Genomic DNA, 15,399 nt, shown 5'->3' with positions numbered 1-15,399 from the left:
AAAAATTCGTAAGCTGGGTAATTCGTATCCCGAGGTACCACTGTACTCAAATATTACTGTACATGATGGTAATGATCTAAATATCCTGAAGTCTCCAGTTACCATCTGATCTTGGAAGCTATGTAGGGTCAGCCTGTTTAGTACTTGAATGAAAGACTGCCAAGGAGAATCAGGTGCTGGAAGTTATATTTAGAGGAAGGAACTGGCAAATTACCTCTGAGTATTCCCTACCTAAGAAAACTCTGAATTTTCTGGGGTTGTCATAAGTTGACAGGCTACTTGAAGGCACATGCACACAGGCAATGGCAAACCCTCTTTGAATAAATCTTGCCAAGAAAACCCTATAATAAGATCACCATAAGTTGGAGAGAACTTGAAGGCACATAACAAAATAAACAAAATAGTTATGTTGGACTTTGAAAGAAAGAGTACAGTCAAAGTTTAATAAGTGCATCATTATAACTCCTCCCAACACTGATTTTTTTATCCTAATGCATAAATTCTTAGTCTAACTTCTTCTTTTCCTCCCTAGAAGTAAGTACTTTAAAGGATCTCTTCAGCCTTGCTAGCAATGGTATGTTTTACATTTTGTCTTCTGTTTGAGTGGAATTTGCTGATGATATAGCGGCATGACCCTGAAGCTAAAGTGTGCCTTTGATGCTTACAGAACATGATGTCTCCATGGCAAAGTATAGCAGACTACCCAAAAAGAGAGAGAACGAAAAGGTAAAATACTCCATATGTGAGCTTTTAAAAACCAATTTGTTTTTCTACCCAGCAGGAACACTCCAGTGTTAACATGATGCCATAATGCTTTGAGGATATGGGGTATGGAGAAAACTGAATACGTACATGTAAAAATATAGTAAAGAATGGCTTAGCTGTTTGTATCATGTGGTGGGTGAAAATCTGGTAAGGATGCATTGCACCCAAGTCCCTTTGTAACCATGAGAACGTTTAATGCTTAAATGGGCATTAAAATCCTAGTGATTTCAGTGGTATTTCACAGTCAAACTGGTCATGCTGGCTAAAGGATTCTGGGGGATATTGCTGTCTCCCAAACATCCCCATCCCGCCCCAGCCATGCTTTTGGACTTGGACATTGTTTAATTGCCCGTGCCTTGCACAGCAGACCCTCCTTTAAAGGGCCTGTTTGCTTTTGTTTAACCATTGTTCTTTGCAAATATTTTATCATTCAGCTAAAGGCAGAAGTTGCAAAAGAAGTAGCTAGTGCCCGGAGGAAGCAGCATCTCTCATCATTGCAGTATTACTGTGCCTTGAATGCTTTACAGTACCGCAAGAGAATTGCCATGTTGGAGCCCATTCTGGGATACACAAGTTCACAGGTATGTGTTCTAAGCCCAACCGCACAAATGTCTCCTATAAATTAAACTTCCCATTCACTGCATTCAAGCATTTTTTCAACCACCAAGTCCAAGGTGACAAAATCATCTTGCTTATCAGCTTCATGTTATGAGGGTTTCAAGATTCTAATTATAAACAATTAGAATAGAATGTGTTAGATATAACTATGGTTGAGAAAAAGAATGTTTGGGTTATAGATACAGCAATCACTGAGGATTGCAGACCTAAAGATAAGAAAAGGGGGGAAAGTGTGAAATGTCAAGACCAACAAACTGGGATTCAATGCCTCTGAGAAAAGAAAACAACTGTTATTCCACTGTGCTCTGGGAGCAATAACAAACAAACCATCAAAACATTTGAATGTAATCACTGTAGATGGGATCACAATAGCACAATTACAAAAAGTGACACTCCTTGGAATATATTACATTACCCAATGATATCTCACTGATTTCTAGATTCTTGGATAGAATCTAAATCAGTGATGGTGCAATAAGACCTGGTAGACAGTGAAACTGAGATAATTTTAAAAATGGTTCAAGCATTAGTTTTGTCAGTTCAAAATTCTGATCTAACCATTCCATAATAAGCTCTTTGTTTCAGGTATGTCTCTTTGCATTTTTATGTGACTGACTCTTAAATGGCCCCATTTTAAACCCAGAGCCCCCGTATTACTATAATATTTTGTAGCATCTCCCTCTTGTTTTATTCTGCTCTTGAGATGGGTATTCTGCTTTTTTGCCAACAAGTTTGTGATTCCTAGTATGTGGAACTCCTTTTTATATCTTTCAGATTAAATTTTTTAAGAAAGGAGCTGAGATGTTTTCCAAAAAAATGGACAGCTTTTTGTCTTCCGTTTCCAGCATGGTTCAGAGGTAACAACTTATTGAATGCCTTCCCTGCCTCCCACCCTGTACTATAACTAACAGCAGCTTTAGAATCACCACAAATACAATTTTAGGAGAGAACAATGATTGTTGAATGTTCTAACAAAGATAGAGGGACACACACACACACACACACACACACACACACACACACACGGTATATATATATATACCTTGTCCTCCTGTTTGCTTCCTTTTCACAGATGGAATTAGATGAGACACATATCTAATCCTCTACTAAGAAGCTTGACACAGTGCTGCTGACCAGTGTCAGATAAATGCAAGCGGGAGAGCTAAGCATAGCCCTATGCTTTCCCTGACCTGATGTGCCCTCTCTATTTGTTGGGCTGCAACTTTCATCTTTCCCCATGTCCAACTCTTAGGGCCATGCTAGTTTGGGATGCTGGGAGTGATTGATACAATATATCTGAAGAATTCCAGATTGGAGAAGACTGACCTGACTGATCTTGACAACAACTGTGTTTTCTTCTAGTAGTGCCTTTTTTCTTTTCTTTTTTTCTTTCTTTTTTTGCATCTCTGGAGAGCTGTAGATCTTTTAAAGTAGAAAATGGTAGTAGCTGATCTAGAACTAAATACACAATGCAGGCATTTATTGAAAAGTGTTGCTAGCTCTTCACAGGTACCTGTAATTAACTGGGATTAAATCCTAGAAACTCCAACTGCATATGCTTTATCTAGAAAACTATGCTGTTTCTAAGAATCAAAAATACTTGGAAGCACTTTTTTTTACATTTCTACTCATCAATTCATTGCCTAGAGAAGAATACTAAATTTTTATAAAGACATAAGTCCCCCCCCCCCCCGCCCCCACATTTAAAAAATCATTGGTACTATCCTTGTGCCCCACATTTGTAGTTTTGCTTCTGTAAGTAAGTTTATGACAGTGAAGTGATTTGACTTCATATTTTATCTGATTGTTTATTGCAGTGTACAAGAAGAATTGGATACTGAGTCTGAAGCCATGCGGATATCTCAGCAAGATTTGCTTTCAGTTGGTGAATCGGTGTATACGCCCGATTACGATGCAGCTGCACCTCTCATCAACAGAAACCTTATTCAGAAAGCTGGCTACCTTAACCTTAGAAAGTAAGGAGGCCTGGGCATACGTCCTTCTTAATTTTATAAATTCTATTTAGTACCTTACCAAGTTTATACACTTGTAGAACTCATCCCTGATACTGAATTTGGACATAAGATGCCTTAAAATAAAGCAAGGTGCATCTAATGAAACTTCTGATATACTTTCCAGATGGATTTCTTAGTATTTTCTGTACTGTGGGGAAAATGCATCAATGATGATTAATTGTGGTGAAGTGGTTGGAGGATGTATGCCCAAATTGTTTTCCCCCCAGAAGGATTGCTTCCAGGGTAAAGCAGATGTAACCCTGATTAACTAATGGTGGTGAATGACAGATCTTGAAACTGTCTGTTTCTACAGTAAAACAGGCCTAGTGACTACAACATGGGACAGGTTGTACTTCTTCACTCAAGGTGGAAACTTGATGTGTCAGCCCAGGGGAGCAGTAGCAGGGGGACTGATCCAGGACCTGGACAACTGTTCTGTGATGGCAATTGATTGTGAAGACCGACGATATTGCTTTCAAATCACCACTCCAACGGGAAAACCGTATGTATCCGGGGAATCCTGCTGGGATACAACAATTTAAGCAACACTAATGATAAATGTCACATGCATCTTCAGTGTTCCATCAGATGCTGAATCACACTGATGGTGGTTCTGTGTTTGCTGTCTTTAAAATCTCCCTATCCAATATACTGATTTGAAGTGGTGATAAGCTAAAGTACTCCTGTAGCATGATGGGGCCTATTGGATGTTCAGAGGTATTGCTTCCAGTTTCCCCCTGTACATCAAAGGTGGACATAGTGCAGCCTATGGGCCACTTGTGGCACCTCATTTTTGTGGCCCCTGAAAAACCCCAATAGTCTCCCAAAGCCCCTAACCTCCCAATGTTTTTAAAAATATGATTTTTGGCCAATTTTTGCCCCCAAATCTTACAAGAAGCCAAATACCTCCACCTTCCCACATAAAAGTACACCAGAACCCTATACTACTCCAGTACTTCTGTTTTCCTCTGTAGTCTTTCTCAGAATGGTAATAGGAGGTGATACAATGTCTTTTCCTGTCACCATTTAGAAAGGGACTGCAGAGGGAAATGCAAGCATTTTGGCTTGCTAGGGCAGGGTTGGCAAAAGGAATTGGCTCCTGGCTCCACATAGTTGCCCAACTCTGCTGTACATGAATGGCTTGTGTGAACTAAAACCAGGACAGAAAATTAATGCCTGTGCATTTCCTTGTAGAGGCATAACACTTCAGGCAGAAAGCAAGAAAGAATATGAAGAGGTAAAAAAAAATTATTTTTTTTTACTGTGTGAATGTTTTTCAGTTATTTTGTTAAAATTAAGAGTCCCAAAACTTCATACTTTCCCTCTCCTTTTTTCATTCGTGCAGTGGATATGTGCAATCAACAACATCTCCCGGCAGATCTATCTTACTGACAATCCTGAAGTGAGCATTTATTTTTAATTGATTTCTTTCTCCTTGCGATGATTTAGTTCACCCAGACACTTCAAACAAGTTAATCTAAAAATATGCCTCGCTCTTGCTCTAGGCAGTTGCCATCAGATTAAATCAAACAGCTCTACAGGCTGTGACCCCAATCACAAGCTTTGGAAAGAAACAGGACAGTCTCTCCCCCAGGTAACATTACACCTTTCAACATCTATGTTTGTCTTGGGTTGTGTATGAATGTCTTCTGTGCATAGGACGTTATCATCTTCAGGGAAAAGGCCCTTTCTCCCACACTGATTAAGCTAGTTTTCTGCCGGCAGGAATATTGTGACATTCATTCACAATATCGCTATATCACATGATTTTTTGAGTGTGTTGTGTGCCTCTTTCACCATATAGTGGCATGTTGAAAATTCAGTTTTGCTAAGCACTCCACCTTTGTATGAAAAGCACACATTTAATAAAGTACCACATTAAGACAAAGATTCATCAGTGTTACCTTCTTCTATTCTTACTCATTAATCCTTAACTGAAACATAAAGGGCACATACTCAGTAAGGTATTAAGGGAATATATTCAAAGTGACATATTATAGTTCAATTTTAAAAGCACTTTTAATTATCTAGATGATGTTATGTGTATGTGTTTTAAAGTCTATTCAGACATTAAGTGAATGCTGATTTGCAAGTTCTTACCTGGTTTTCCATTCATAGGAATCCATTTGCTTTTACAGCTGACATAGCTCTACCTTTCTCATGAGGCACCATTCTCTATGCTTTTGCTTTAGCCAGGATGTGAAGAACATGGAGGTGATGAATGATAGGAAAATCACTCATGAGCCTGCCAGCCTTTCTGAATCTGCTGAGTTAATTGCACCTGGAACACCAATTCAGTTTGACATTGTACTTCCTGCAATGGAGTTCCTAGACCAGAACAGGGGTGGCAGGTACAAACAATAAAATCTTCCTTTGCTGCCTTTTCTCATGGTATCAGAAGGTGATCATGTAGTAGTAATTGGTACTTTTATTGTAGGCGTACAAACCCATTTGGAGAGTCTGAAGATGGCAGGAAAGATGATGAAGCTGGTAAGTACAGTGACTGCTGTTCATAAAACCTTGGAGCTTGAGAGGATGCCAGAAGCCCTATAGGTTAACCTCTTGCCTAGCAGCAGGTAAACTTTATCTTTCCTACCTCTGACCATCCTTACACCAATCTGTTTAGTCCATGCAATCCTAGACTGTAAGGAGAGAGCCTGTGCACTATTGCAGAGGTCTCTGCAGTGCAATGCCTATCTTTGGTAGACAAGCTGCATTGTAGGGCAAAATTTCAGAGAAAGAGAGTGAGAGTCACATTGTCAGTTTAATCATGGGGCAGACTTTTCCAGTTTCTAACACTGATCTGTTCTAAAGCCCACTTATTTGTCTTTTTGGCTGTCCACAGAATCTTCAGCACTCTTCTCCAACACCACATCTCGAATGAATTTATTTTCTTCCTATCTTCTTTCTTAACAGTCCAGCTCTCACATTCATACATGCTAATAGGGAATACAATGGCTTGTATGATTCTAACTAGCCAACAACAACAACCAACCCCCCCACACACACACACACAAATGGGTCCTAGAGCAGATCAAGCCAGAAATCACCATAGAACTCAATATGACAAAACTCTGGACACATCATGAGAATGCATGACTCATTGGAAAAAAAAAACCCAATAGTGCTAGGAAAGGTGGAGGCAGCAGAAAGAGAGGAAGGTTGCATGCTAGATGGATGGATTCTAATTAAGAAGACCATGGGTATGAGTTTACAGGAACTAAGAAGAGCAATGGAAGACAAGGAATCTTGAACATGTCTCATCCACAGGGTTACCATGGGTCACCGTCTACTGGAGGGTAGTTAACAACAACAAAAAACGTTGACCCATCTCCACAGAGCAAAGTTGCTGTTTGGTAAAGAGCATAACAACTCCCTTTTTGGTTCAAACTAAGTTCTAACTAGAGCAGTGATTCTCAATCTTTGGCTCTTCCGATGTTTTGGACTCCCCAAAAGACCTGACCATTGGCCATGCTATCTGAGACTTCTGGGAGTTGAAGTCTAAAACTTTTGGAAGACTAAAAGTTTGGGAGGTCATGCTGTCCTTTGTTCTCAGCTTCTGGAATTCATGGGCATGCTGCCTTTTTATGTGGACCGCTAAACCAAGTGTGGAGAGGTCTGCAGTGAACTAGGAACGAAGTGAACATCCTAAAAACATTTTAGCCATATGGCTGTAAGTCCTATTTGCATAGACTAGGCTTCATCAACTGGCAATCCCTAACCATTATAGGCAAAGGTTAGGAAAGGCTGGCCTCATACTTAGTAAGCTTTTCTGGTTGGAGTGGAACCAGCAAGGATTGCTTGCTACATTTAACAATCAGAGAGCACAGCCTTCATACAATTGCACAAGTCTCTTGTCTATATGTTGTCTGTTCTCCTGCTAGTAGGCTTGTGGGCAAGGAGGGAGAAGAGCAAAGGATGTGATAGAAAGAGAGAGGGAAAAAGAGTGCTCGTCTCTAAACCTGTCCACCAACACCATTACACATCAAAAATAACATGAAAAACCTTTCCCACCATGGTCTTAGTGTATGTTGTAAATTCATTCACACATGATGCATGCCATCTGAGAATGTACGTACTGGTAGCCAAATATTCAAACACCCAAGTCATCATTTGATGCTGCAAATCAAGGGTTGAGCATCCTCACTTAAACTGGCCTTGAAACATTTCTATAGATCAAATGAAAAACTGGTTAAGCTAATTTCTTTCACAAGTGGAGAAATAATTGTGAACTGGTAAAGAAAAATACACCTCTTTTAACTGCCTTTCTCTCTCTCCAGATTCTCTCTTGAATCAGATGTTTGTAGTTCGTTTTTTGGGATCTATGGCTGTCAAATCTGACCACACTGTTGAAGTGATTTATGAAGCTATGAGACAGGTGTTGGCAGCTCGGGCCATTCACAACATCTTCCGTATGGCTGAATCACACCTCTTGGTCACCAGCAATGACCTGAAGTAAGCAAAGCTCCCTTGCCTACTTTCTTGTTCTCTCTCCTTTTGGTCAACCTTGTCCACTGTATGTTTGGGAGGAGTTCCTGGATTTGACCTGAACCTATTAGTTCAGGAAATGTTGCTTGCAGTGTCCACTTATACATGTGGAAAGAGACAGAATCCACTTACTCTTCTGCAGTACCCCAGATCTTCACCAGAGGGTTGGAGGACCCTCAGGTTTATGGGAAGATTTTAGGAACATAAAAATTGCTGTATTAGATCATTTCAAAGGGATATTTAGTCTGTTCCCAAAGTGTCCAACTAGAAAGCAATGTAAATCCTCAAGAACATGAATTCAGTAGCATCCTCCTGCTGATACTGAGACATCCTATTTCAGATGCTGGTGGTAATATGAGTAGCAGCCATTGACTATTCCCTGGGTTTCAGAGGAGAAAAGAGAACTGACAAATCTTTTCACGCTCTTCCCTTTGTTAGTAAGCACCTCTTCTGAAGCAAAGGTTCTTTGATTTAGGCAGAGTATATTTGGATCCAGCTCCTAGTGTCCACTGGCTAGGTCACCTTTAATCCTGAACACTTTTCTCTTGCAAATAGGGCACACTGAATCCAGCTTCACTTGTTACAGATCACTGGGATTTCAAAGAAGCACATACACAACTGAGACATAAATCAGAAAAACTGCTTGAGAACTGCATAGATAAGGAAATAATTTGTACTGCTTGAAGAACAGTGTAGTGTTCTGTTTGTGTATACAGTATGACCCCCATATCTGCAGGGGATACATTTCTGGAGTTACCGTGGAAATGCAAAACCATAGATGGTAGTGAATTTTATTGAAATGAACAACTTTCAGCAGAAGCATACAATAGAATTCTACTGGAAGACCTAGAAATGCCAAGAGAAAACACCTCTCTAGGAATCTCTAGGTTCTCCAGCACAACTCTGTGGTCATGTTTTGGTGGACACATACCATAGAATGACACTGGAGAACTTAGATAAAAAAAATTTCCGACATGGGTAAGCAAAGCCATGGGTACCAGTCCCACAGGTACAGAGTGTCTTACTGTACATTAGAAATATACCATATTTTGCTTTAGTTATACTACTGTGCAGGCAAGTATGCTGAGAGCCAGTGTGATACAGTGGTTTCAGTGCTGGACAACAATGGCCAGGGTTTAAATCCCTGCTTGGCCATGGAAACCCACTGGGTGGCCTTGCACAAGCCAAGCTCTCTCAGCTTCAGAGGAAGGCAGTTGCCTGGCCAGCTGACGTGGGGAAGACCCAGTGTTTCTTGTGGACTCCTCCTCCTGTTTATCCAGAAATTTCTGGGGGCTGCACACCATCTGGAAGGAATCATGATTCCTACCCCTGATATTTTTATGTGATTTTGTTCATTTATTCCAGGGAATGATCATGAGAAGGAAAGTGCCCCATGATGTCAGCCTGAGCTAAGTGTATCCAAGGAGTGCAATTCCTTGGATTAATGTAAAGACGTATAATGTTGTTGTCTTTGGAGCAGCTGCAAGACAATCTCTTCAGCAATGTCTAGATTTAATTTGCTGGGCCTGTCTATATATGCTAATAACATATTCAGCCCAAAGATCCTACTTGAGACAGGGGAAAGTGTTTGTGTTGCCTTTGAAGCTCTGGCTTCAATGGTTGCTAGGGAAGCCTTGAAATAAGGGAATACAATTCTTACAGTGGTATTTCCCTTTTGGGTTCAGTTTATAGCCTTCCATAGGTCTATACCACAGAATAAGACAGACGTAATTCCTAGTGTTTTCTTCTAGAAATGGTTGTATACACAGCACTCATTTGACTGACTTCCATCAGTGAATGAAATCCATGTCTGGCTCTAAAGCAGAAAAAGTTCATCATGACATGGTATCACTCAAAGCAGCAAAGTTTTAATCACAGAAAGCATGCTTCGTTGGTATCATTAGAAACACAACGTAAGCCTTAAGACATGTCTACTTAAAGTAAGCCCATTGACATACTCCCATTTTGAGAGGAATTGTAGCCCAAGGTGTGAAAAATTTGGGTAGGGCTTCTTTACTTTCTCTGCTGTACCAGGTTTAATGGTTTTTTTTCCTTTTCTTTCATGTCTTTCTTTTTTCACATTAACAGATTAATAGATCCCCAAACACAAGTTACAAGAGCAAGCGTAAGTATGTTTTTCCTTTACTCACAATGGAAAAATTGCAGACTCAGCTTTAAATACTAAGTTGCTGGCTGAGAAGTTAATGAGGAACACATATGTTGATCTTAACATTCTTAAAACCTGTTTTTCCAGTTTGACCTGGCCAATGTGACACAATTTGCTGCTCATCAGGAAAATAAGAGACTGATTGGTTTCGTGGTTTGTGTCTCTGAGTCTCTGGGTGAAGATTCTATGAGCACTTACGTATTTGAGAGTAACACTGAGGGTGAAAAGGTTTGGTGATAATGTTGTTTACATTATTTAGAATACATTAAGAAACTCCAAGTGTGACCTTTGGTTGCAAGTCTTAGTAGGAGTTTAGTGAGTTGTAATTCATTTCCCTTGCTTAGGACTGTATGCAACCCTCACAACCCCAACAAAATAGGTATCACAATGTCTTGTGTGCTAGCAGTTCTCAAGTGTTTGCCCTCCCACACAACCCAGTTCAAATAACTAAGATTTTCAAGTAACAGGATTTTGTTTATATTGTGGTCTCCTCAGCATTTCTTAAGAAAGCTCCTCAACACAATTTCGTTAGCTATTAGTCCCAGCCCAAGACCTGGAAGCAAATCTCCATTATTTTAGAAGAGGTGTGGGCAACTTGTGGTTCTCCATATGTTGAATTCCAAGTGCAGATGCAGTAAACATAGCTAGTCATTAGGCATGATGGAAGTTTTACTCCAACAGTATCCAGATTGCCACATATCACTATTGCAGTATCTTTTGTTGTGCTGCAGTGTCTCATTATGCATACTGTTGGCAAAGCTTCACCGGCACTTTCCATGGGTGAACAGCCTGCTTGCATAAATCATGCTATCAGCACATACTTCCTCCACACCATTGCTTTCCATGTGTAGTATTTGTAAAGGCTCTCCATGTGATCAGAAACCCTGAGTTTTCTGGGTTCTTGATTACAGAGAGCGCCTCCACATGTGGTAGAGGCCCTGGTCTTCACACTGTCTCGCATGCCACTTGGGAAGTCAGACAATGGAGAGAGCAGGGCAAATATGTTCCCCTTCTTCACACGTTTTAATAAGGCTCTGCTCATTTGTGTTCAAATAGTTATCTTCCTGGGCAGTTGTAAACAGTATGTATTTGTCCTAATTGATACAATTACCTTTTCATAAGCCATTCTAAAGCTGATTCTGTTTCCTTTGCAGATTTGCTATGCAATAAGCCTGGGGAAGGAAATCCTTGAGGCTCGGAAGGTAAAATTTCATTGTTCTTAACTTCACATGGCGGGAAAGTAACAGCATTCTATATGACCGTGGAGTTGTCTTTGATAACGCTGGCTCTTTGGCTTAGTAACAGTGATAAGCATCACCCCCCTACAGTTGGGTAGGCAATCTTGTCAAGGGAAAACCTTTACCTACTGTAGTTACTGCATATAGGGTCCCAACAGGTCCTCTCTATTCAAACTATACTAGTCTAACTTGGTGATTAATACAAAAAGTGGCTACCTAAATGAAGCTGAATATTCGATCACTTATATAAGGACAGTGGTATTCTTCAGAAAGCAAAGTGGCATGATCTATACTTGGAGTTTTTACAATTTTTTTGCTGTAATACAGCCATAACTAGCTTTAAGTTTGATTTACTGAACTGGAGCAGCTAAGCCTGGTTCCTACTGAACATTGATACTTCTAAGCAAACATACTAATAGCATTAGGTTATCAGAACTGCAGAAGTTGGATAAATGGTACCTGATTAAGTTAATAGTTGGGGAGAGGCAAGTGTTGTCAATAATGGATTAGTCATGGCATTAGTCATGGCATAAGTTCTTAACACACAGTTTAACCCACCTCAGATCTAAGTATCATCCTTTGTTGCCTGTCTTTTGTCATTAGTAAAAGTAATGATAAATGAATGTTGCAACATTGATGCCATCCTTTGTTGCCTGTCTTTTGCCATTGTTTTGCTATAATCCACTTCTGCCTTATTTTTTCTATACTGAGAAATAAGTGGAAGAGTCCAAAAGCTTCCACTTATTTCTCAATATAGAATGAATAAACTCTTCCACTTATTTTCAGTATAGAATGAATAAGGCAGAGGTGGGTTATAGCAAACAATGGCAAAAGACAGGCAACAAAGGATGGCATCAATGTTTTGCAACATTCATTTATCATTACTTTTACTAATGAAGTGTTAAACGATGTCCCAGAGTGTTAGATTTCTCCACATAAATTTATATGAATTAACTATGAGAACTTAGCTTATCCATAAATCTGAAGCTTCAGGCTGGTACAGTAATACTGAATACTATTTTGGCTCTGTAGTGTGTGACTATAACAATGGAAATGCTCTCCAGTTTGCACTGGACTTTGGGGTGGGACGATTTGTTCAAGACTCCTTTCTGAAACCAATGAGATGAAATTGATGGGCTCAGAAGTCATTTTACTGTTTATGTGTTACAACATGAAATGCAACAGAAGACACACTGATCAAAACTATTTTGAAAATTCTGATGACAAATCATTGCATGATATCTAGTTTGACTTTTAGCAAGGAACTATGAGGTTGCTCATGCTAATTGCATGAATGGCAGTTCAGGTAAGGGTGTGTGTGCAGGGCAGGGAAATTAATCTGGATTAGGATGGCCACATGAAGGTACAGGTTGAAAGTCCCCACTCCCAAAATGTATTTTAAAAAGCCATTGTGTAATTGAATGAATATTGGTCTGTCACAATTTGCTCTAATTTAATTATGTTATCTCTCATTATAGGATCCAGAAGCATTAGCTCAGTTAATGTCATCTATGCCACTAACCAATGATGGAAAGTTCATGCTGTTGAATGACCATTCAGAAGAGGACAATGTTGTACATGGAGATGGGCAGGAGGAGTCAGAAGCATAAGTTGTGATTTCTTTCAGAGGAGGTGGTGGTGTGTGGAACAGGCTAAATTCTGTGCTCTCAGCTATGATCCAACATGGGATGGATTACCTAGAGATAGCATGGGAAGTGAATTTGGCATAATAGAAGGACAATCTTTGAAAAATTCCCAGCAATCAGCATTGAGAAAAACTGTATGGCTACCAGCAAATTTCTAATTCAAGCCATAGACACAGCAGGGCTCTTCTTGACATTCCAAACTCATCTTTTCATCAGCCTGCATGTTCTTCTGCTTCTAGTTTCCCATTGTAGCCAGGGCTGTGTGTACACCTTTTAGCTAGCTAAATTATATTCACCTGCACATCTGTTTATTTTGATGTTGGATTGGGCAAGGAGATACACAGACCCATGAAGCTTCACCCTCTGTAATTCTAGGCTGTGCATGCACATTGCATTCAAGCTACTAAAGGCTTCATTAGGCATGCCTCTCATTCGAAACACACTAGACATTCTAGGAAATTAAACGTTCTGAGAAAGGTAAATTTTTGCACTTAGTACTAAAAGTCTGGAACACAGACAGCCCTAATGCATCTTTAGTTCATAAGTATTGTTGTAACAGTTAATTGCTTTTACACTAAGTTGTTTTTAGGCTCTGGTACTTTTTTTTTTAAAGGAACACTATTTTGAGCTAGATTGTTTAGCAAAAAGTTCTTTAAACACTTTCCTATTAATATATATTTTTTTACTATATCTGAAGTAAGCATTCACTATTAAAGTTAAGTGCCTACTAGTTTTCTGAGGACCACACCATTGTCCAGGTTGACCAGAACCTTCATGTTGAACCTATCAGAAGTTTGAGGTTTTCACCAGGAATAACCAGAAGAAAGTATACTGTCTGAGCCACAAGTCATGAGCCAGGTAGGCTATTGTTTGTTGCACTGATTGGTACAGTTGGGTTAGTGCATCTGCAGGTTCAAAATGAAAAGGACGGCTTCAAATTGTCCCAATACCTGACTGAAAATACTTCTTCAAAATCTATTTGTGGGCAATCTGCCCCATGAAGCACTTCTGGGAAGTAAATTTTAGAGACATGTGTCTTTCAACAGATGGCCAATCTCAGTATAATATTGTCTGTACCAGTTTGACACTGTTGCTCATGGCGTTAGCACAAATTGGGACACACCACTGTACTGATACCTTTGGGTTTTATTCTTTTAAACTGAAGTAACATGCAAGAACAGAGCTAGCTCTAATGAAGTTTTTTTTCTGATTTCTCTGGGTTTTTAAGAATGTAATGTTGAGTATATGTTTTAAAGATAACAAAGCAAGGCTCATGTCTTGCTTTTCTCGAATGTTTAACAATAATGCAAGATTAAAATCTTATTTGAAGTAAACAGTTTGTCTGACACTAATTCATCTTGATTTCTCTGGATAAAAGCTGTTATTCTTGTCAGAGCATTAAACCATAGCAATACAGTATGATAGCTGCAAATACACTTAAGAACCTGGAAAAAGGGGTGAAAGTTCAATAATGGTGTTAACTGGTACCCACTATTGTACAGAGCAAACTGTGTGCTGGCATTTAAGCATATTCAGTGCAATTTTTTAGGTAGTAGTATTGTGATCTTAGAACAGGTGTCAGGTAGAATAAATTGACCAAAGTTAATTCAGTGTAACAGATGGTAAAGTTGCTACCAGCACACTTGCAGAGTTTTAGCAACTACTTGTATGGAGAGTTGAAGTAGCACTGTATCTTCCCCACTAGGTCAATGTCATTGCATTAGTGACTTGGATGATTGCAAGGAAATCAGTGACATATCTCTCTACCTAGTTAACCTAAATGGCTTAAAAAGAACTTTGTAGGGGTTTTGTTTGTTTGTTCAAAGACCGTTGTTGTGAGGTCAGAGGAGCTACAAAGGAGGATTGGAAAGCGAAACAGCTTAATTAGACTATATCCACAAACTCCAATCTATCAACAGTGAGTTGATCAGAAACAATGGCTTCTTGACATATACACATATTATAAAACTGGTTCTTAGCCAGTTTATCATCTCTCTTTTCTGGTTCCCCGCCTTTACACACCACATTCCAAAATTTCCTCCACCATTCATATGGCAATCCATTCACCCTAGATCTAGGAAACAACATCATCCTGCCTTTGCCCCTCAACAACCATAGTTGAAACCTAACTTATCACCTCATCACCATACCCAAAAGTTTTACATTTCTATGGCTATTTATACAGTCTCATTATTAACATCGTTCCTGGGCACTAATTCACGCCATGCATCTGAGGAAGCAGACCAAGCCTACAAAAGCTTATGCAACAATTTCTTTCACTCACTTAGTTTTAAAGGTGCTACAAGATCCCTTTGCATACTGATATTCCAGAATATCACAACTATATCTTAGGCCTCATTTAGATGGGCCTTTGTGCCGCCCCCCCACCGTCACGTGCTGGGGTTGGCCGAAGATACACCACCCATACCGGCCTCACCCCTAGCACATGATGGGGGCGTCAA

At 39.7% G+C, this 15,399-nt stretch overlaps 1 protein-coding gene across 2 annotated transcripts in view; it reads left to right on the top strand.

Annotated features, from left to right (window-relative positions):
* Positions 1–14,271, top strand: part of APPL2 (adaptor protein, phosphotyrosine interacting with PH domain and leucine zipper 2) — a 43,846-nt gene extending 29,575 nt beyond the window's left edge. The window contains exons 6-21 of one of the 2 annotated variants that reach the window (XM_042469039.1): positions 536–574; positions 668–726; positions 1,200–1,346; positions 2,158–2,240; positions 3,201–3,359; positions 3,712–3,900; positions 4,593–4,635; positions 4,744–4,800; positions 4,904–4,992; positions 5,591–5,749; positions 5,836–5,888; positions 7,679–7,853; positions 9,975–10,011; positions 10,141–10,281; positions 11,208–11,255; positions 12,770–14,271. In XM_042469039.1, the coding sequence (XP_042324973.1) occupies positions 536–574; positions 668–726; positions 1,200–1,346; positions 2,158–2,240; positions 3,201–3,359; positions 3,712–3,900; positions 4,593–4,635; positions 4,744–4,800; positions 4,904–4,992; positions 5,591–5,749; positions 5,836–5,888; positions 7,679–7,853; positions 9,975–10,011; positions 10,141–10,281; positions 11,208–11,255; positions 12,770–12,901 (1,610 nt within the window). In that variant the 3' untranslated portion in view covers positions 12,902–14,271. Of the gene's footprint in view, positions 1–532; positions 575–667; positions 727–1,199; positions 1,347–2,157; positions 2,241–3,200; positions 3,360–3,711; positions 3,901–4,592; positions 4,636–4,743; positions 4,801–4,903; positions 4,993–5,590; positions 5,750–5,835; positions 5,889–7,678; positions 7,854–9,974; positions 10,012–10,140; positions 10,282–11,207; positions 11,256–12,769 lie in introns of both variants that reach the window. The other variant, XM_042469038.1, reaches the window with a different exon arrangement.
* The last annotated feature ends 1,128 nt before the right edge of the window (positions 14,272–15,399 follow it).

This window comes from Sceloporus undulatus, chromosome 5 (genome assembly GCF_019175285.1).
Source record: "Sceloporus undulatus isolate JIND9_A2432 ecotype Alabama chromosome 5, SceUnd_v1.1, whole genome shotgun sequence".
NCBI lineage: Eukaryota > Metazoa > Chordata > Lepidosauria > Squamata > Phrynosomatidae > Sceloporus > Sceloporus undulatus.
Note: the sequence above shows the minus strand (reverse complement) of the source record. Positions and strands in the feature narration are given on the sequence as shown.